We start from the raw sequence: 23,520 nt of genomic DNA on the forward strand, positions 1-23,520 counted from the left end.
AAAGAAAAATGATTTCATATAAAATTTTTAAATTGTAAATATCATGTATAATTTTTAATTTAATTACAATATTTTGTGTATTTGTAAATAGGTTTCCATCAGGCGGACAAGGATAATCGGAACTACAATTTCCTCATGATCAGTGCTGGAACAACGGCGCAGTGAATCGACAGAAAAAAAAACAACAACAAAAACTTACAACATAACAAACTGCAACAAATGCGCCTCTATAACAATAACAAAAACAGCAACAACAAAAACTGAATTGTGTGCAACGGCTCCCACCTCGAGAAGAACCTAAAACAAGTGTATATTCATTCGCTGTTCTCGAACTCTTTAAATTTGTTTTTTTCTTAAACGAAAACAAAAACAACAACAAGAAAAAACCAACTATTTTTCATACTTGGCACACATAAAAAACAAAACAAAAACTGTCAACAACAACACAAATGAGCGCTGTAGTTTTTACATAAATTAACAACAACAGCAACAAACAGCAAAACAGTTCCGCCCAACACGTAGCATCGATTTTAAAAATCAACAAAAAACAAAGATTACAAAAATCCACAAAAGGAAGGGAAAATTATTTTTTTGAATAAATCATTTTATATAGAAGCAACCAACACCGATAGAAAATTCACCAACAGCCAGAGTAAGAGCAATAAACAAAAAAAAGCAAAAACAGACCAACTATTAAAATGATGAAATAATATCAAAGCAGCGGATATCAAGAAGCTTTCAAAAACAACAACAACAACAACAACAACAGCTACAAAAACCGACAACAACACCAACAACATTTTCAACAAGCAAATTTACAACATAACACCACACAGGCGCCTCCACAACATAACACATAGAATGTTGTATGGTAATTGTAATTGTATTACTTTAAAGTAAAAAGCAACAACAACAAAAAATCAACAACTAAAAAGTAAATCATATATAGGAATTAGCACACACTTAAATGTAAAGTAAAGTAAGCGAAAAGAAAAACAAGAGCATAAAAGGAAAGAAAACAAAAAACCAAAATGCGCTGTTGTAACAGAAACCACCAATGGGTAACGCTTTATAAATATACACAACTATATATATATATATATATATATATATATATATATATATATCCATATATATATATATGTATACCTAAATCTAAACTCTAAAAAGAGAGAGAAAAATATAATTCTAAATTTTTTAAATGTAAAAGAACAATGATTTTCCAAAATTAATGTGTAACAAAAAAAAAGAAGATTTATCTACTATCATCTACAACATGTGGTAACATATATATATATATATATATATATCTTAACGAGAATATGTATGTGGCCATATTTTCCTGACCAACAGCAGAAACGCAAGCAGAACCAGCCAAAAAAATATCTTTTTACTACCGCAAAATGGCAAAAACCAACAAGTTCTCTTCTTCATTCTTATGTCCATCGGGGAAGATGGGCAACTTTGCCTTTAATAATTTGAAAATGATGTCATGAAAGCAACTAATTGGGGTAATCAAATTTCTGATTAGCCAAAGTTGCCCTGCTAACACATGATGGACATCTTCTCCAAGAAATTTGTAAAGTAATACATATAGCTAAAATCAAATCAATAACACTATAAACAGATTAGAGTGTTGCATGTATGTATTTATGTGTGTGTGCCCAACAAAAAACAAACAAACAAACAACAACATTAACCATTAGAAGAAATTAAGAGCGAGAGAAAGAGATGGAGAAATGTTGGATCTCTGTGAAAACCCATTTGAATTATAGCCCAATTCCATGGGCACTTTTTTCACATTCATATTCAATGAACAAAGTGCATATTCCATGATAAAACGAAATTAATTGAGAGAGAAAGCAAATATAATTTAAAAAAAAATTGTTTAAAAATATTTTGTTATAGAAAACCCAAAAATGCCAGGTCTATTATAGCAGTTCAAAATTTAAGTTATGATTTTTTATATTAAATTATATAGTTTAATTTATAAACTTGCAGTTGAAAAATGAGTTTGTTTTTTCATTTTATTTGAAATTTAACTTTTTTGGGTACCTGGTTTCCATGTATCGCCATGATATTGGACTTTTCCTATCCTTATACAACCCGGAAACCAAGTATATCCAAACCTAGTTTCTTGTTTTATACATTTTTTGTAGTTTAATTTGTTAATCAATTTAAAAGAAAACCCCCCGACAAACTGTGCAATTTAGTAATTTGAATAGAAAATGTGAGAAAAAAAAAAGTGTACCAATAGAATTGGGCTCACAAATACCCAATTTGAATTAGCGATATGTAAAAGATATAAACCAAACATCGTCGTAGACAATGTATGTGTAATAGTGCAATAAGCTAAACAATACTTATAACCCCCTCCAAGCCCAACTTCAATTAACCCCCAAATGTGTTACAGAATTTTTGTTTGTTTAAAGTTAGATCTCCAATTTTGGTTCTTTATTTCGTTTCCATTTTCCATGGGAAAGACACATGCATGCGTATAAGACATATAAACATACACTTAAATAATAATCAGTAGTAGTGCGTTTCATAGCCATAAGGCGGCAGTTGAAATATGATAATTGTGTGTTTGGGGTAAAACTATTTCTTGCCTTAACGCCATTGAACGTACTGTAACTGGTACGATGGACGATAAATGGAATCAAAGTCAAAAATAGAATCATTTTACGGTAGTAAAAATTAGAAATTACAATTTGATACCGACAGACACAAACACACATACACATACATTAATGAACCGTGTTTAAAACAGCTTAATATAAAAACAAAAAAAATATATATATACTAGAAACAATATTAAAAAAACAGATTTAGAATTACAAAAAATGAAAACCAACAAAAAAAAAACAAATTGTCGATTTAAGAGCAAAACTGAAAAAAATGAAAATGTAGAGGAAAATAAAAACAACAACAACAAAAGCAGTAAAACAAACAAAACTAAATGTTATATTTTGGAGCATTTTTTTCAATATGTATATGTGTTAGAATAGATATATATATATATATATATATATATGGAAACAAAGAAGGAGAAGAATTGATAAAAGTATTAGGAAAAACGATATCTCTTGAACAATAAAGATGGACAGAGACAGTGGCAGAAAATCAGAAAAAGAGAGAGAAAGCGATATACAAATATTGTCTCTTCTTTCTTCTACACTCCTCTTAAATTTGCAAGTTTTTTACCGTCGGAGGGAGGCAATGAATATAAAACTATATATCATCTATCTATATATATAAATATATATATTTGTATACACCAACTAAAGAAAGAACAAGACAGAAAGAAAGAGATGGAAAGAGAGTGGAAAATGTTCGATATATTTTGTAAATACTTTAAACGGAGAGGTTTTTTTTAGTTTTTTGCTGCACGAAATTTGTGTTTTTTTTTTTAATGAACATCAAATCAAAAGTTATTTTCACACAAGAAAAACTTTATAAACAAATACGCAATGCAAAACATGTAATCATTTAAAAAAAGTCCAAATCTAATGAAAACCTAGAGAATATAGAAAATATTTGTGTGTGGATTGTGCGTGTAAATGTGTTTGAATGTCAAAATGCTTTAGTCACATAAGCCGAAAGAGAAGATTGAACTTTGATATAATATATATATTTAAATTTAAAATATTTGCCTGTCCTTTCACTCTTGATTTCCTGCTACTAACCCATAAAAGCAAATGTAAAAAATAATAATAGAATATCGAAAGCAGCAGCAGCAACACACTTTTGAAGAATAAAAATTAACTCTTAATTAGTTTTATGTTCCGTAATTTATGTTTCTTTTTTTTTTCTTCTTTATTAATTTGTAAAACTGGAAAATATGTTTCCTTGCTTTTTTTTTAATTATTCTTGTAAGTAGGCAAGTAATGGAAATTGAATATAATACTTTTCGTGTAATTTGTACTAAAAGCCAGCAAAGTAGAAACAAGAAACGTTTCATTTCATTATTTTTAAGCTTAACTTAACTAATTCTTAGTTTTTAAATAACTATTTTCTTTAAGTTGAAAACAAATCGGGAGTATTGCAAATTATAATTATCATTAAAATATATATGATATAAAAATAAACATAACAAAGGCGAAAACTCAACAAGAAAATTCTATTTATAGGAGAAGCAGACAACAAAACACAACAAGAAAAGATTATAACAAAAAACAATAAACATTTTCAAATGCGAAAACAAAAACGAGAGAAAACCATTTAGCTGTAAATGTAACATGTAAAATTAATTTTAAATAAAATGCATACAAAAAAAAGAACAAAAAAAAACAAACACAAACAAAATCTAAAAAGTATGGCAAGAAATAATACAAATTATATATGAGGAATGATATATATATATATATTATATAAATGTAAATGTGTAAAGAAAACAGAAAATGCAAACAAAAAAAAAACAAACAAAATAATAAAAAAAAAAAATGATTTCAAAGAAAATATTTAAATGCGCATTTTTTATTTCTCAAAATGGAATTAAAAGTTAATAATATAATCTTACCAAACTCTGGAACGGATTATTTATAGGGTTTTATAGGGATTGCAACAAAACCCATGAATGTTGCTCAACATGTACATACATGGCAACATTTGTTTCTAGTTGAGTGTTGGGCAATATGTTCCTAGCAGTTGTCAACATTTTGTTCATTGGCAACATTACCTTTTGTCTTCTGATCTATTATAATTAAGGTTTTTCATAATCATATTCGTTAAGAACAATTATATTTCAGGGTTCATCCGTATATTTAAAATAACTACAAAAGTACTCTATGTATTGCCGTTTATTAATTTAGTCCAAAAGATGCAAAAATCATGGTCCCAATTGTTATTTACTAGTAAAAATGCTTTGGCGGGTTTCAAGCACAGAAGGCAGCAGATGAAGAACAAAGCACAAAGCACAAATCAGCGTAGTGCTCAAAAGTATGCTATGATTTGAACAATACGCTTTTTGACCGAAAGATGACGTTCTGAAAGATGTCAAAAGTACCCCATTCTAACGAATGTCTGATGAGGTCATTGAAAGAGCGAGTGCTGAAATGAGAGAAATGAAAATGAAAATAAAACAAGAAATAAAGCTAACTTTGGCCAGCCAAAGTTTGTATACCCTTGCAGGTAACAATTCAAATATATCATAACTAAGCCAAAAATGCATTAATTTCGATTCGGAAAGCAGTTTTGTGTTAGTTTTTATTAATTTAAAAAAACTGCATACCAAATTTAAAATTTTAAGAAATCAAAATTTTTGGCCATTTTTGCTCATTTTAATGATGTAACCCCTTATCAAATTTCGCAAAAATGGCCAAAAAATCGATTTCTTCCTGACATATCTAGAAAGATTCCCCTGTTGATGCTGATCAAGAATATATATGGTTTATGGGGTCGAAAATGATTCCTTCACTTAGAAAAATATTATTTTGTATTATAAAATCTGATTTTTACCATATATGTACCCTTGCAGGGTATTATAATTTCAGTCAGAAGACTGCAACGCAGTGAAGGAGACGTTTCCGACCTTATAAAGTATATATATTCTTGATCAGCATCAACAGCCGAGTCGATCTAGCCATGTCCGTCTGTCCGTCTGTCCGTCCGTCTGTCCGTCTGTCCGTTTCTACGCAAACTAGTCCCTCAGTTTTAAAGCTATCTGAATGAAACTTTGCATATAGTCTTCTATATACTCTTACTGCTATATATGTCGGAACGGGCCGGATCGGACGACTATATCATATAGCTGCCATACAAATGTCGGAAAGGTCCCTGCAAGGGTATAATATTAGGATTTAAGTCTGGTTTTTTTCCTACAACCACAGCAGCAAAATGAGTCACAACATGATGTTGGATATAATTTTCAAGTACAAATTGATAACTACCAAATCCATATCTTAGCCAAAAATGCATTAAATACAATTCGGAAAACTGCTTTGAGTTCGTTTTTTAGAAGGTTAATAAAACTACGCAGTTTTACTTGAAGTAAGGTGTAATCCTTTTCACTTATTCAGTTTAATAAAGATTCAAGAATTCCTTAAATAAAACAATCAAAGATGTCTTGGTTTTTGTTGGTTTTTATTTCTCATATTTTTCGGTTTGTTTCTGAGTCAAGCTAAACGTACACTCAATCGCTCAATCGCCATTATTTAACTCTCATAATAATAATTTATATTTATATATATATATATATTTATATAAAAAATGCGGGTTGTTGCACAATTTTATTTTAGATACATGTGTGTGTGTGTGTTTGTGTTTTGTGTTTCAGCGCTTTTTAGTGAATGAGAAGGAAAATGTTCAAGTATTTCAGGCTGTGACGAGGCATTGTATCTTTATGTTTTAGCAACAATTTTCAAAAGAAAGGAGAAAGGAGAGGAAAATGCTTGATACAAAAGTTGAACCGTCCATCAATTGATTGCGTACATAACTTATATATATAATAATAATAATAATAATTATCATAATAATAGCTTAAACAGTACAATACAGAATGCAGTTTTACAAAAGTAAACATTAGACAGAGGCAAATCAATCAGGATAAATCGGTCCTAAATATATAGTGGATGTGTTTCAGCATGAAAAAATAACCATTGGTAAAGGGGAAAGCTCGTAAGTTTTGCTTTTTTTTTCCCCCATTTTTATTTTTTTTTTCTTTTTAAATGTTTTTCTAACTTTACTCATTATTTATTTGCTTTCAGTTTAGAAAATTACAAAAATTGCATTAAAAATTTGTTTTTCGATTCACACTTCTCGTTTATAATTAATAAATGGAGATATTTTTGTTATCGCTTTTCTTTTTGTTTATATTTTCTAGCATTTTAAGTGTTCCATTTTATGTTTATATACTTTAAACTATTTCGTATATATGTAAATATACATACATATATTTAGATGTATTTATAAAAAGCTTTTCTGTGTGGTTTCTTGTTGTTTGTTTTGTATATTTTGCATTTTTCTATTTAAGTTTAAATTATTACAAAAAACAAAAAAAAAAAAAAAACGTCATATGCATATTTTTTAATTTTAAGGAGAGAAATATATTTGTTGCATTTAATATTAAATTGCATACGAATTTTGTAAATAAATTTACGCTTTAGTTTATATATTTTTTGAAAGGGCAACACATAATCGCAACAAAACAAAAAAGACGACAGAATTTATGTGGTGTTTGGGTGTACGCTTTTCTTCGGACATTTTGTTGCCTAAATAATATATATATTTATTTATATTACAATGCAATTTTTACTTCTTGGATTAAATGTGTAAGCTTACGAGTTTTTTGGGTGGCAAATAAACGTAATTTTGATATTCTCTCTGCTTGTGTGTATGATCTGGCGCACTCCAAAGTTAATTATTTATTAACATTTCGTACTCTTCCTTCTTTCCTTGTTTGTTTTTTTGTTTTTTTATTTTATTTTTTTGTTTGTTGTTTTTTTTCTCTTTTCTTTTATTTTATAATCATTTGTTTGTTGTTATCCGTGTGGCCGTTGTTGTCGCAAGATGTTTGCTGCTGCAGTTGGTTATAGTGGCTGTTGTGATTCTTGTTTTTGTTCTTGTTTCTGTTCCATCCTACAGCAGTTGGCAGCAATGAGAATTGGGCTTCGGCGGCTGTTTCACGTCCGTCTGACGTTGTTTTTTACGCGATGAAATATCCCTGATTAGATCATAAAATACCTGAATAAATAAATGAGATTTATTAATATCGAATTGAACGATTTCATTTTTAAAAATTTCATTTGTTAATATTTTTTTTTTTGTGGGGTGGTTAAATTGGTTTTTCTATAAACGTACAAATAACGTTTTGGAAAAATTGCTAAACCAAAGTAGAAAAAGGTGACCAAAAGCGTATAGAAAAAAAGAGGAAAAACAGTGTTTGTCATAGGTAATGCTTTAAAAAAATATATTAAATAAGTAAAGTAAATTATTTATGGCATCAAAATTAATGGAAAATATTGATCTTTTCAAATAATATTGTAATTTTATTTATTGTTTAATGGAACTTATGAAACACACTGTTTTCCCTATGTACTTGTATATATACACTAAAAGAAAATACATTTTTGTCTAGATATAACAACCAATCCAAATAATTTAGTAAAGATATTTTGGGTAACAATTCTGACATTTCACATAATAATTAAATAAATAGTTGTAAAATTGTTTTAAATGAACTCCCACGTTATGTGTATGTGGTTTTTGTGTGTATCGGAGTGTATGTACAGCGTGTGTGTGTTAGTGTCAGCTTCAAAAAAGTTGTTTCAGCAAAGTCTTAGCTTCTTTCATGTTTTAAAAAAATGTATTTCTGGAAAAGCTCAAATATTAAATTCTTAATTTTTATTAAATATTTAAAAAAAAAACTTCTCTGATATTGGCTACCTTTATTTGCTAGATATAAGTTTTAATTGTTTTGACTGATCAACCTCAAAAATGCTTTAAGCAGCTAACATAGTTTGTGGCTGAATTCTTACTTGGGAATTTTAAGCCCTCAGGTCATGAATTTCTTATTCAAATTTCTAATGGCGTCTGGCTTTATATATTGTGAATTTTTTATAATTACAATTACAACAGTCCGCAAGAAAACCCATTCAGTAAAAAAGTCAGCCACATTACCCTTGTCAAAAAAAAATAATTTATAATTTTATTACATATTATATATTTATTATTCACCTTACAAAATAGTTATATCAGTAAAAATAACTATTTTGTACCTAGAACAATCTCCCTAGCAAAATTCGTTAAATAAAAAACTGCAAAATCAAACCGAACGAAATAAATTAACAAAAATATAAAGAACCAAACCAAAATCAGAGTTAGTAGCAAAAAAGATAAATATATATAAATTCATATATTTATAAATATAAAAAGAGAGAGAGAGAGAGGAAAAGAGTAGTGCCAAAGCAATTAAAAGCTCCAGTTCAAGCTAGAAATAAGGGTTAAAGCAACTGGGGGGGGGGTTAGATTTGGAGTGTCTACGGGTTAAGTGTTCATACGGGATTTATTTATATATATATATATTTTGTTGTAGATCGTATTTTGGATATGGTGAAAGTTGTTGTATGCACCTAATGCCTAAAGTAGGGTACACTTAAGTCTCCGCTTCTTGCATCTATCTTTAGCACGCCCGCTCGTGGCTTTCGAATCTTCAGTTTTTCGTGACCTTATTTCGCGCATCAAATCAAAAAATACCTGTAAAATTGTGGATTGGGAATTAAGTCAGAATATACACAGTGTCAGCATCAGAGTCTTAGTCATAATCAATAATCACTTATCGTTAATTTAACTCAAATTTAGTTTACAAATCATAAAAAAACAATTAGGAAACGCATACAACAACTACGGCTTGTGTGCGCTTCAGAGAGACAGAGAGAAAAGACTTCTTGGGCGTTTTTTTTTTTAATATTATCAATAGCAAAAAACACAAAAAAAGAAAACAAAAAAAAAACATAAATAAATAGCAAAATAATGTATCTTTGAAAGGGCAACAACATTAAAAGCATTATAAATTAGGCTACGGCAGTGCTTTTATTTTGTAGCCAAGTGTAGGGTTATGTGTATCTGTGTATGTTGGGTTTGAGGGTTCCATCTTCGTGAGGAGATACTTCTAAGCTTTCTTATTTAAAAAAAAACCCTCAAGACGTTGCTTAGCTAAATGCTAAATTATTTCTTAATGCTTTGAGTATAATATTCATTAAAAATCTAGTAATATTTTGTTTATAAAACCTGTTTTTTTTTTTGTGGTTTTTCATTATCATTTGTGAAAATTTGAAATGTTGTCCTTGATTTAAGTGTATTAATCATAAAAAACAGACTAAAAGTATTTATAGAGAAGAAAGAACTCAAACATATGTAGTTTAAGCATTTCGAGCAACCAAAAAATAATTTCCTAGATTTATTTGTGAATTTCCTGTACTTAACCCGAAAATATTTATTAAAATCAAACTTTTTTTTTTTTAATATTTAACAAAATGCATTTTTCCCCTTTTTTTGTGTTTTCCTAATCAAACATTTCAAGATTCTGAAATTAATCAAAATACAAGTATAGCCTGCAGGACAAAAAAAAAATAATAATAAAAACTTGTTACCGCTGCAAAATAAACAATAAACAATTGCATAAAGTATTTATGAAATTTCATAAAACGCTAATGTGCAGTAGTTGTTTGTTTTCTGCCAATTACAAAATTCTGTTGTGTGAATATTAGAGTTTGAAAAGAATCGATGTTTTTTGTTTAAAATAATCGATGGTAAACCAATTAAAAATCGATAAACATCGATGTTTTTGTAGCTCTAGTGTTTAACTATAATAATTTCTCTGTTTTTGGGGAAAATTGAACTTTTCCGATGACAAAAGAAATGGAAATCCTATTGAAATGGATATTTTTGGGTAGCACAGACTAACCTTGTCGACATTTTCGCGCGTTTTTGCCGAGGTCTCCACATAGGGCACCGCCCACTGCTGTGCCCTCGATTGGCATTCGCTTAGCGGCACCTTTCGCTTGTCATTCAGATCGCATTTGTTGCCCACCAGCAGGAACGGTATGCTCTCATCATTCTTCACCCGCAATATTTGTTCTCTGTAAAATAAAGAGTGTGGAAAATTAATATATAAGCAGAAGAATAGGGAGAAGAAAGATCTGTAGAGCTGTTATCCATCGATAATAGAATAAACAATATAGTTAAATATAATAGAAACAAGGTTGTTGTCCCATGTTCTTAGATTGATTAATTGTTATCTCTTAAATATTAGGTAGTTCATTAGCTATCTCACACGGTCAGCTTGCTTGACTCAAAAATAATCGCTAATTGCTTCAACAAATTAAATCGAAAATGCCGGAAAAGGGCTTATAGATAGTAAGCGCTTATCAAAAAGGTGACTCAGTTCGTGTGTCACTTCGAGTCAATAAACAGGTAGAGAAATAGACCAAAGAATAAACATAAATATTAGCTTGTCCATCACCTAGAAATGTCCTAGTCGCCCTTTTACTAATAGAATTTTCCTAAACGAGTTTTTCCTGTGTATTTGTTCGTTTAGTTTTGTTTGTCCAAAGGAAAAATATAAAGGGATGAATATAAATACAAATTTGACCTTAAAGAAGTAGAAAAACTTTCATTAAGGCATAAACTCTCCCACTTCTAAATTTAATTAGGTCCGACGATTAATTAGAAATCCCTTCACGACTTAAGAAACGTTTTAAATTAATAAAATCGCAAAGAATCTTTAAACAATTAAGTTCTGCTGAGTCAAAGGCTCGCCATATATGAGTAAAGATTTATTACGCATACTTATGCCACCAACCCAAACTTAAGACTTGTGTAGACTAATTAGCAGAGCCAAATAATAAAAAGAAAAATGAGAAAATGCCAACACTAGATGGAGAAAAACATAATGCTTGTGTGTGAGCAAGTAAACCGCGACACTTGTCAGCTTTGGGGACAAACAAACCGGCGACATGAGAGAACCCTCGAAAGACCCACCAAGGAAACAGAAGGTAGAGGGTAGACACACCGCTTGACACACTCACCTGAATTCCTGGGTAGCCTGGAAGCTTTCATCGTCTGTGATGGAGAAGACGCAAAGGAATCCCTCGCCGCTGCGAAAATAATTATCTCTGATGGCGGCATAATCCTCCTGGCCGGCCGTATCCAATATATCTATTTGTACTTCCTCGCCATCTAGCACAACCTGCAAAAATAATTAATAAATTTAATAATTATCGATATATAAATAGAATATAATTATTGAATTATCGTAAACCTTGATGTTTCACACAGAATAAAATACCATTTAACGTTTAAATATATTAAAACGAATATCGATTTATTGCAACCTTAAAATATCGATTTATACAACGATATCGAAAATATCGTGAACTTTACTTTAATAATATCGATTTATTGCAACGTTAAACGATCGATATATCAAATACCGATAAAGTATTGATACCAAACAAAATTTTAAAAATCAAATATACGAAATGTTCAGTTTTTGGAATCTTTAATTAAACATAATATGTATTATTTTATGTAATAAGCTCTGGAGATAGTTTTACAGTATCGTATAGATTCCATCAAATACCGTCCTCCTATTTTTCACGTCTTTAAAATGCTTTTCTCTATGTCAATTTTGATACAAAAAAATGATTCATAATTATTCTATCGCTAAAACGCACCTTTTTCCTATAGCTATCGGCCTTGGTGGGCTCATAGTCCTCGACAAACTCATCGTACATAAACTGCAATGTGAGGGCGGATTTTCCTACGCCGCCGCTGCCCACCATAATGACCTTGTGGAGCGCCGGTCCGGCTGTCGGCTTCTTGCTCATGTTGATGGCGGGATCTGCTCTGCTCGCTCACTCGATCGACTGCAAAAGAATACAAAGAAAAAACCACAAAACAATATAGAGAAAATTTTAAACAAATAAATGGGTAAATTCTGGTGCTTCCTGTTTGTTGTATGGGTATGTATAAATATTTATGCAAAACATTACGCATAAGGCTGCCGTGGCCAAAGGTACGAAGCCAAAGCCATGATCGCCAGATCGAGGGATAATATCCCCAAAAAAAAAAAAGCTAGCCGTTGTCAACTTGGTAGTCAGCTCACGGGTTTGTCGATTGTTTCTGTCGGGACTTTTCCTACCGTTACATAGCAAATGGCGGCAGAAAAGCTGCCAGTGACTCGCCATTGTTGTTGTTTCTACCTTTCGATTGTACTTTTTACCCTTTCAATGATCTGACATTAGGTACAGTAGATTCTCTCTTTATTTGAAATAATATAAATTGAAATATTGAAAACATAAATAATTTCTAAATTGAGGAAATGCCTAGGCAAAATACTAGAAACATTTCTATTATAATTAGAGATGAGAGAAAATATCGATATACCGATAGTGTATTGATATATTTGACGCAATTTGACATTTTAATGACGCAATCGATATTCTATCTATCTATCTGACGGAAAAATCAACATTTATCGGTTATTTCGATAATTTAGCGATATTTTTTTATATTAAAAAATCGATATATCAGAGTTTCAGGTAATTTCAGACTTAAAAATTCCCTTCTTGACGTATATTAAAAACCAAGCCAAGTTAATTTATTCATTCCTAGAGTATTCCCCATATTCGGCTTCAGTTTTGGTATTGTGCGCCTTTCTGGCTTGGTTTTCTTTTTTTGCTTTGTTCGTGTCGCAAATGAAGCATAAAATGAAAAGTTCAATGAACTATTTACACATGCCAAAGGGGGCAAAAACAGCAACATAAAGACGTACGCGATATAGCAGCATAATGCAGGCCGCCGGGCCAAAATGACTATTGAGGCCCCCTCTTCCTTCCCCCTTGGTTGCTGTTTGCAATTAGCCTTTTGTGACCATATATATATATTCCCTCTGCCCCTGCATCATCATCGATTGCCATAAATTAAGGCATTGAAAACAACGCATTGAGGAAACACATATTGTACGTATGTTACATATGGTATATATATACGGGCTAGATGGAAAGAGGGGCCACGTGGCCATCTGGCTTTCGGCCAACTTCAGCAGAGTTAAAGCATTGCTTTGAGCCATTTTCCTAGCATAGCCTGGCGAACTTTCTGATGCAAGGTTACTTTAGGATTTCAATTACCCAAGATAACCGCTAAAATGTACAGACATGACAAAAGACCCTGCAAAATAATATACTGCTGTCACCACATTAACCGCCACAACATTAGAAACGTTGCGAAATAAATTGCAATGGTTATTGTTCGAAATACACACACGACAAGTAAGAAAGATAGGGTAAAGTGTGGCTGATACCCGATAGCCAAAGCTTAACTCAATGATATTTAATTAATTAATTTTTTTTTTAAGAATGTTGTCCCCCAAAGTTGGCTACATCAAACTCCTGAGAGCTAAGATCTAAAGAGGCTTTTGTCCAAATCGATTCGCCTGGTGTTGCTTACCAAAAAGAAATACCCTTTGTAGGGTTGAAAAGGCTTGCTTTAGTTGGTTTCTTTGAATTTTTTCCTATGTTAAACATTTGCCGCCTGTCTTTCAATTTGACGCTGTCTGGAAACGTTGAAAGAACCTTCAATGGAAATTGGGCAGCGGCCACACTGCGTATGAGTAATCAACTTAATGTTGCAAACTCAAACGCGGGAAAAGCGTCAAGGAAAAAAGAGCGGGTTATAAAAATAAAAACACTTCCCACACCCAGTTTTGAGTCAATTGAATTGTCAAGGCGGTCAACACAATATAACAACAACAAGGCCTGGAAATAACGGCAGATAACTTGTTCAATTGCATATTACTCATACGCAACGTTGCGCAGGCTTGACAACACTAAAAAATATAATAGAAAAAGCCAGGCATACAACAAATACCATGTTGTAAAATTCCTTTTTAAATTTAAAATTAATATTTTGAAGTTGAATTATTTGTTAAATACTACAAATAGTACAAATAGAAGTCTATAAAAAAAAATCAAAAAAAAAAAAAAAAAACGTATTTACTGTTTTTGTGACCTACTCTGACTGCAGCATAATATAAAAGAATCAGGCCATGATGATTTGGTTCTAAAAACAAGGAATATGGCATTCCCAAACACTGCTATAAGGCATTATTGCTGCCTCAAATGAAAAATATGGTTGTCGTTGCGATTTGAAAGCTTTTTTTTTTATTTGCAGTACGAAAAAGTTGGCTGGAAGCTAACCATCGGGTTAAACGAGATATGGCTCCCATAGCCAGCGGTTACCGGTTTTTGAAAAACTAATTGGGAATCCGAGAAATCGCGTGAACCGCTAAATAAAAAGAAAACAGAAAAATCAACAAGAAATTTAGGTTTCCCCTTGATTTTATGTTTTTTACTATTTTTTTATTTTATTTTAAATTTCTTTTAATGATAATTTATTTAAAACAATTTACTTTTTTTTGCAGAACCTCTAAATCGAGCACAAAATTCCCACAGAAATATGCATATGTATTTTTTCAAAAGCCAAAATCGTAAAAACCAATTTAATTGTTATAATAAAAAAAAAGCAAACAAAGCAGAACTGAATTTTTAGTTTTTATCGCTTTGGTACAATTCAAATCGCTGGCCGCATAAAAAATAATTTCCCTCTAATTAAGGCTGGCGAAAAATAGAACAACAGGCGAAACAAGGAAAGAAAAAAGAACTTAAATCGACATCGGTAAAAGAGACAGAAATTGAGCTATCCAAAAAATTTCCAACTCGATTTGTTTGCGGAAATACGGGCAGAAAATAAAACAACTAAGGTACGTTTCAGGCGCAATGACGTCATTATCTAGTTGTTTATCCTAGAAATATGTGCCCCCCCCCCCCCCCGAAATTGTGCATAAATTAGCCAAAGTTCTTGTTTTGAGTTTTGAACAAAAACGGAATGTCGGATTCCCTATTTGGTGGGTTAAAATTAAGAGTTCTTGTGTCTGCCTTTCTTTTTTTTTTAATTTCTTAAAATTATTTATACATAATTAAATATTTTAAATAATATTGAATTACTTAAATAAACGATTTAAAATTTCATTAATTATTAGAATATTTATTTTAGATCATTAAATTTAGGAAATTTATAAAATGTTTATTATTTATTATTTAAAATATATATATTATATATTATTTATAATTTTGAATATATAAATATATTATAAATTATTTATTATTTATAATTCTATTTATGTAACTGTTCAATTTTTTGTTTTTGTTCTTCTCGTCGATTTGTCATTGTCAAAAAATTGTATTTCTTATAGATTATATTTCTAAGGTTTGCAGATAATTTCTCTTCCTTTATTTTTTGTGATCTTCAATTCCCGGAAGCCTTTGAACCAAGCATTTGTCTTTTAATACATCAAAGCAATATGTATTTAGAATACTTTGGTTTAAGGTAATTTTCGCCCAATCATTTTTTGCTTTTCTTTGTCGTAATAATAACAATATATAAGCAAACAAGGCTAGATCGTCTTGTCTGGTGATGCAGATCAAAATATATACTTTTTAATGAGAAAAAAGAGACCTTGAACTTAAGTCCTTTATAAAAAATAAAATATCTTGTTATAGTAGTACCTATAGCACCTAAAATATCTCCCATTCCCTAACTTTTAATACCCTTTCACCTCATTCACAACAATGTTTCACCGTTCTGGCTTAAATATATAAACTACCGATTCGTATTATATACACTTCAAATGAACATATTTTCCCATGGCTAATCATTTAATTTGAATAATCGAAACGGGAGCCAAGCTAAATAACAGTTTGGTCGATATTTATTTGGTCCCAAATGATTTTGAACAGACCCCAAAAATCGACGATCGAGAATTTATGAAGTTTTTAGCAATTCTCCTCTGGCTGATACATATATATATACATATATATTTTTAAAATCACTGGGCTCTGCTGGGCGTCCGATTTGTTTATTACTCATTCATGGTTTCGTCTTTGGCTGGCTTTGGCTTTTTGTTTGATTTGATTTTACCTTTTTCTATTTTCCTTTTTTTTTATTTTAGTTTTAGTTTTTCCCCCCTTTGATTTTCTTTACTGTTTTTCCCTCAGTTTATTCTTCTATTTTTCGGTGGTGGTTTGCCAATGACGTCATCTTGTGGCTGTTTTGTTTTCAGCTTCTCCTTTTTCGGTTTAATTTTCCAGAGCCTTTTCGTGATCTTCAGCCATGGTTAAGTTTTGACAGTAAACGCTCCCTTTGAATAACCTTTACAGTTTGTCTATAAAATTTCTAATGTTTTAGCCTATTCAACCTTTTATATATAAAAGCTTATAGCCTTAATTTAAAGTATTACAATTATTCTATTACTTTTGATTAGTTCACTGTATCGAGCACACCCTGTAATAATACGGTTTTCTCCGTTTCTCGCTTTTTGCGGGTGGTTATCCAAGCGTGATATGTGGCATGTGCAACTCCAAGAGTTTAGGTTTAATGCTTAAAGTGCACGAAAGTCTACAAGTTTACCGCTATTACCCGTTCCCACAAGCCTTCTTTCATCCTCCCCCCCATTTTCCCTTCTCTATTTTTTGTTTTTTGTTTTTTCTTTCTTTTTGGCCTTTTGGCATTGTCTTAATTTCCTTTGGTGGCATTATGCCTCAAGTGAAGAGGTTATCCTAATGACACACCCTGTGGGAGACAGACCTCAGGCACAGGTAATAAATAGAATCTATTATGAAAGCTGTTACATTAACAATTCTAGCAATTTACAGTTTTATTTCTGGGAGCTAAAATTAAAGGCAATGTCAAAAGATAAACAAAATATAAATATAAACAAAAAGGGAACCCTAAGGAATAATCCTAAAAGGAAAAGCTTAAGTTTAACCTGGTTTTCAAATCACATATAATTCAGTTTTCAGGAAAGAAAAAAGCAACTTCTGGATATTGATTTGCATATATACATATATATGCCATGTATCTTCCATTTGGCAATCCCACAGCCCATTGATTCCCCACCCCCACACCGCCCACCGACATTAACCCATTGTTGGCTGGCAGTTTTCCATCTTTTGGATGCGTGTTGCGTGCGCGATTCGTAGTAAAATTCGTGTCAGAGTTCCATGTTTACTTTGCTGTATCTTCTTTTCATTTTTTTTTTTTTTTTTTTGCTTTGAGTTTGTTTTGTTAGTTTCATTCCAAGCCTAACTGTTAAATTAATGAACTTATTTTTAGTTTATTTCAGTTTACTTTAGGCCTCGTTGGCGTTGGCGTTGTTATTGTTATTGCTTGACTGCCCCGTGTGGTGTGTTGTGGTTTGTTGGCTATAACCTTGAGGCGATTTTGTGGTTAACAATGTTACAGTTAGCACACAAAGAGAAAATAATCACCTATTTTAACAATGCTATTAATTTTTGAAAAATGTTTGTATAAAAACATGTGGTTATTTTGAAAAAAAAAAAAAATTAAAAAAAAATATAAATAAATAAAAAAAAAATATATAAATAAAAAAAAATAAATATAAATAAATAAACAAAAAAAATTAAATTAAATTAAATTTATTTAGTATATAAACTAACTTTTTTTAACAAAACAATTTTTTTTTGTTATTTTGGTAGTTAACATTTTTGTATTATATATTTTTATTTTTCAAATATTTATTTTATAAGTTTATTATTATTATTTTTCTTTTTATTATATATATATTTTTTATACAAATAAATAAAAAAAAATAATAATGCAAAATACCTAGCAAAATCACCCGATCCCAGGTCCATAGTTTAGAAATTGTTTATACGTCTATATGCAATAAGTTTACGCTAATTACTGGATCGACTTTATGGTGGCGAAAGAAAATTCCTTTGAAACCCAAAAACAGATAAACGAAATTCCGAGCGTAATTGAGCAATTGAAATGCAAAAATCCCTTTCAAATGCCACGCCTCCTTTTTTTCCGGGTGCCATTTGAATTTGCTTTATTTTTCTGCTGGTTTTCTCTTTGCCAAGTTTTTTCTTTTACACAATTTTCTTTGCCGCGCTTCTTTCCTCCCTTTTTCATTTATTTTGCTGCGCCATTTGCACAATTTGCAATACAAAGGGGAAAAGAGCAACAACAACAACAAGTGCAATACGATTTTCTTGTCGCCTCTCTGCCTCTTAAACTTTATTTTTATTTTATTTTTTTTGTTGCCTTAGTATTCTCCAAAGTGAAGAGGCGTGATTCAGTAAAACTTCCGCACAAGATTAAGTTCAATAAACTGACAATATGCGAGGGAAAAAGATGAAAAATGCAGTGTGAACAAAGTCGTGGTCTAATGGCTAAATACTCAATAAATTTTCAATAAGCACATATGTATATCGATACATAATCGATATATAATTTATCATAATTTTAAATATTGAAAAATATCACATTTCAGGTAAAAATATCAATACTATCGTAAAATATCCCAAAATATGTTTTAGATTTTTTTTTTTATTTCCCGATTTTATTGGTTTTGTATATCAAAAAGTATATCGATTAATCTTGTATATTAAAAATTAAATCAATTAATCGCATACATATCCCAAAGTTGAAATATCGATTGATATATCGACTTAAATAACGATACATTATAAGTATAACGATATTTTCTGTCATTGCTACTATAAGGAATTCAGTGTTGTAGAAAATGTTTATATTGTAGGATATTTTTACTAAATTTGACTTAAATTATTAACTAATACAGTTACTATACATTAAGAATGGGTAGCTGTGAACCGTCTGCCCTTTCGAATCATTTTTTGCTGCTTGTCATCAACTTCTTTAGCATTTTAACTCTTTTCTTTTTATTTATACATCATTAAATGCAGGTTTGAATACTTGAAAGACACAAAGCAATGGTCACGTAAAGAGATAACGAGAGATAATGTAGTAAAAAAAGTGTATTGAACATGTGAACTTATTTAGTTTTACAGAGAGATTTCTCCGCTTGAAGATTACCGGGTTGACAATAATATTTTATTTATTATAAAATAGTTTACTTAAGTAAGTATTACTTAAATTTGATTTGAGTACATTCTTAGAAAAGTGTATGACTCTTTATGGCAAATTCCAATCATATCGCTATGACGCATTATACATTCTCCAAGCAATTGACAACGAAAACAATTATACAGTTAATTAATGCCGAGTCAGAAATAAACATTTGGTGAATTTGCATTTAGACAATACGGTTGCGCAGTCGCGTGCAACGCATTCAATGTCAAGTTGATACACTGAAAACTAATTATTGTAAAATGTTATGTAAATAAAAATGTACTAATTCCTATTTTGGTTACAAAATTCTTCCAATGAAGTCTTTCTTAGATTTCTAAATTAATAAGAATAAACCTATTTAAATATAGAAAATACTGGGAAAGGAATTGTTGCTTTCTTTTCTCAGTATAATTAATTTGTTAATTGTTACTGCGGCCCTGACGCTTTGAACTATTCACACATTTGCAAATCTACAATTGTGATGAGAAGAGATGGCATCAGTTTTTCGATTTCTTTTTTTTTTTTCTTTTTTTTGTAACTATGATAAGGAGTGGAGGAACTTGTTCAATTGTTTTGTACATTTCTTGTTGTTCAGTTGTGTCTTTACAACTTTCTTTCTCTGCAGCACAAGTTCAAGGCGAAAGACGGGGTAAACTTGTCAAGCTAAAACCATGTTTTTATTTTCTTATTTGGACGAACACGTTTGATCTGCCTTTGGAGATACAAGTAAAAAAATAAGTTAATTCACACCCCAAGAGGTACATACATATACGGGGAACAATGCGTGGGAAGTGTTTTCTGAAGCGAAGAGAGCATAATTAAAACCTAGGCTTATAGTCAACTCTCATAAAAGATCCTCCAAATGCGATAAAACAGCAACAAAGACCATGGAGAAAAGCTTGAGAACCCAAAACCAAACAAAATAACAAAAAAAAAACCTGTATATGACTGAGGAATGCCAGAGAACTTTGGAGATGCTGACACGATGATGTAACAAGCCCTGCTCATTCATTCGAGAATTGTGTAAAATTGTGCTTGAGCATTGAAATTTATGAATTTTCAAATACCTAAAGTAATAAATACTAAAAACCATTCAACTTGCGTACAACTTTTCGTAAAATTAAAATATATTTAAAAGTAAAGTATTCATATAATAATATTTAAGACAAACTTAAAGCAAAGTCCAAAGACTGTCCCCATTAATCTGGAAATTAAACATGTTTCTCACCAAAGTGAACTTTAATTTAGTAAATCACATTTTATATAGACCCCTTCCGTTCCGACAAGCACATCCAACCCATCAGCAAAAGCATTAAACTCACTTGAATGCGAATATAATTGAGAAGAACGAATACATTTCTCTGATTTCAGTCTCCCTTGACGAACTCCCATTAGGAGTGAAATTAGAGCAAATCACAGCTTGATGGCTATAAATTGGGCTAAGTTGCCAAGTTGCGCTATCTTCTGCCCGTGGGCCAAGTTAGCGACTGAACAAAAGATGAGAAAACGTCGCAAAATTATAAAAAACTGTGTCACTGCAGCCGTGAAGATCATGAGTCAGTATTCCATCATTCCGTTGTTGTTTCGTTTTTGTGCTATTTCTTTCCAACCTAATCTGTTCCCACCTGCCGGCGAAGTTCAAGAAGCGGATAAGAAAGACAAGAAATGGCATTAGAAAAAGGTCAGGCGAAAAAGAAGATAAAGTCAAGCATAGACCAAATTATATTGTCAAAGTATAGCCGATGGTCAAAACAAAAAACCTCAAACTCATTTTCTTTGTAATCTGCGTATACAGTTAGTATTCTTTGAAATCATTATTTTTAGGCTTAAACTTAAATTTTAAACATTTTTGGAATTTTTAGAGAATAGCAGATAGATTTTGGTTGATAAAAAACATAAAATAATAAATAATTTTTAGTTTACATTGCAGATTAAAGGCTTGGCGATACATCGATGTATTACCGATGTATCGATGTTTTCGCTTAAAAACATCGGTAATTTCTATGTTAGAAAACATCGATGTTTGAAATCTTCGATGTTTTCAAACCTCTAATGCAGATAAACCCTGTTTTATAAACAAACAAATCAATAATTGTAAAATTATGTGTGGTTTTTTTTATTATTTTTGTGTTTTTGTTATCAATAACTCAACCGTTCGATTAATGCAATCATTAGCATTATTCTCTTATTCCTGTGTTTTGCGGAAAGCTTTGACGCCCCCTTGGTTACCAAACAAACAAACTAATAATAATTAGCAAACGTCGGGGAAAAGGCAAAGAAATATGGTGTATGACACACACAAAAAAAAACACTAATTGTTTAGGGAGTTTTACGCTAACGGAATGAGTCAGAAAAATTATTAAATTACGGCAAAGGCAATACAAATTGAACTTGAACTTGCGGAAAAGAGCAATATACATATGTGTATATAATTAAAAACTGTAAAACCAGAATTCAACAAAATTGTTTTATCTCCAGCATTTTCTGTGTCACGTTCTGACTTTTTGGTCTTATTTCTTTTTCTTGTTTTTTTTTTTCAATTTGCAGAGAACACCGTGCCGAATAAGATGAACTTGCGCATCCAGTTACGGATAAAGTTTGTGGGAATCATCATCACGATCTCATGATGATCTAACGCTTATGTCAAAGTCGGTTGGCGATTAGCAACAGAATCTAAAAATTGGCACGTTCAACTCAATGGGGGAGGAGGGGGGAGAGAGAGAAGAAACAAACGATTAAAAAAAAAAATGTGAAAATAAAATTTCACAAAAAAAAAACAAAATGAATTAAAAGTTATTTGTTTAACAAAAAACTAAAACCCAAAATAGTAAGCATGGTATTTTAACCATTAAAAATACCGCAAAATACGTAAAATAACATTTAGAGCGGAGTTAACGAATGTGAAAAGGAATTGTTGGCAAAGGGGGAATTGGGATTGAGAAAAGGGCGATGGGGGAGTGCGTGTGTGTGTGCGTATGCGTATGAGTCAACGAGCAAAATGCGGGCTGCGACGTCGACGTCGACTGCACCTTGCACACCCCACACAAAGAGAGCGATAAAGATAAAGAGGGAGGAATGCAAAGAACGAGAGAGGGAGGGGTGGAGAGAATAAGGTCAAGCGGGGTGCGGCGAAAAACATATATTTCCGCTGATAGCCGTTGATAAACGGCTCACTACGCCTCTCTTTCTCCCTCTCTCCCTTCCTTTTCCTCCTTCTCTCTCTCTCTCTCTCTCTCCTTCTGTGTCTGGCTCCTCTTTTCTTTATTTTGCTGAATTAACAATTAGCCTGGTTTTTTTTATTTAGTTTTCATTTAAATACTTAACAAAATTTCACTTTTGCCATGCACATTCCGTTATACATTTTGGGCTTGGTTTTTTTTCGCCTTTTGCTTCACACAAACACACACACACATATATATGCACAACACATACAAAGGCTGGCGCACTTTCTTTGGCGACGACTGCGACGCCGGCAGCGGCGCCTGTTGGCGGCTTTTACAGTTTTTGTTTATTAAACAAAACGAATAGAACGGAAAATCCCATAGGAAAATCCATGAAAACCCCCATATTCCCATCAATTATTTGTGATATATGTATGTTTTAGCACTGCAAAAAAATTAAGAAATGCGTAATCACTTTTTTTGTTGTAAATGGTTCTTCTCTTTTCGGGCGTACTTCGGTTTTTGCGTGTCCGCTTTGGCTTGTTGCTTCCGTTTTATTCCGGCGATTCACCATTAATTTTTCCCAATTTTCCGCTATTTACCGCGACACAAGGCCTTCACTGCAAATTTTCAACTTGATTTTTCCGCGTTTCCCGTCTAAAGTTGCTCAGCGAGTTGTTGTTGGAAATTTTTTTCCTGCGCTTTGCACTCGTATTTATAAACGTTCAGATGAAAATTTAGCCCTAAAAAATCTGAAAATGGAAATCTTCCTAAAAAATCCACATCTGACACTCGAACCACACCCGATACACAATCCAGATGAGAGTAAAGAGTTTACCAGAATTTTCTGTTAAAATGAGAGCCTAACAGAATTTTGTTTATGGAATCTTCAGGAGAGCAACGGAGT

The 23,520-nt window shown here is 31.4% G+C and overlaps 2 protein-coding genes across 9 annotated transcripts in view; one reads left to right on the forward strand and one right to left on the reverse strand.

The window, feature by feature from the left end:
• Positions 1-4,458, forward strand: part of Mnt — a 36,278-nt gene extending 31,820 nt beyond the window's left edge. For all 5 annotated transcript variants that reach the window (XM_017178549.3, XM_041774838.2, XM_017178548.3 and 2 more), the window contains exon 8: positions 92-4,458. In XM_017178549.3, the coding sequence (XP_017034038.1) occupies positions 92-165 (74 nt within the window). In that variant the 3' untranslated portion in view covers positions 166-4,458. The remainder of the gene's footprint in view (positions 1-91) is intronic.
• A 1,602-nt stretch (positions 4,459-6,060) lies between these two features.
• Positions 6,061-23,327, reverse strand: Rala (Ras-like protein A). Of its 4 annotated transcripts, none has more exons than XM_017178558.2 (6): positions 23,216-23,327; positions 12,174-12,365; positions 11,526-11,686; positions 10,403-10,577; positions 9,069-9,192; positions 6,061-7,680 (listed from the first exon to the last, which is right to left on the reverse strand). In XM_017178558.2, exons 2-5 carry the CDS (start codon positions 12,324-12,326, stop codon positions 9,076-9,078), a joined length of 606 nt encoding a protein of 201 aa, XP_017034047.1. In that variant the 5' UTR covers positions 12,327-12,365; positions 23,216-23,327; the 3' UTR covers positions 6,061-7,680; positions 9,069-9,075. The 4 variants fall into 4 exon arrangements, with proteins under 4 accessions (XP_017034047.1, XP_017034046.1, XP_017034045.1 ...); XM_017178557.3 differs by having other exon boundaries at positions 23,089-23,322; XM_017178556.2 differs by having other exon boundaries at positions 23,128-23,320.
• Between the last annotated feature and the right edge of the window lie 193 nt (positions 23,328-23,520).

Source organism: Drosophila kikkawai, chromosome X (genome assembly GCF_030179895.1).
Source record: "Drosophila kikkawai strain 14028-0561.14 chromosome X, DkikHiC1v2, whole genome shotgun sequence".
NCBI lineage: Eukaryota > Metazoa > Arthropoda > Insecta > Diptera > Drosophilidae > Drosophila > Drosophila kikkawai.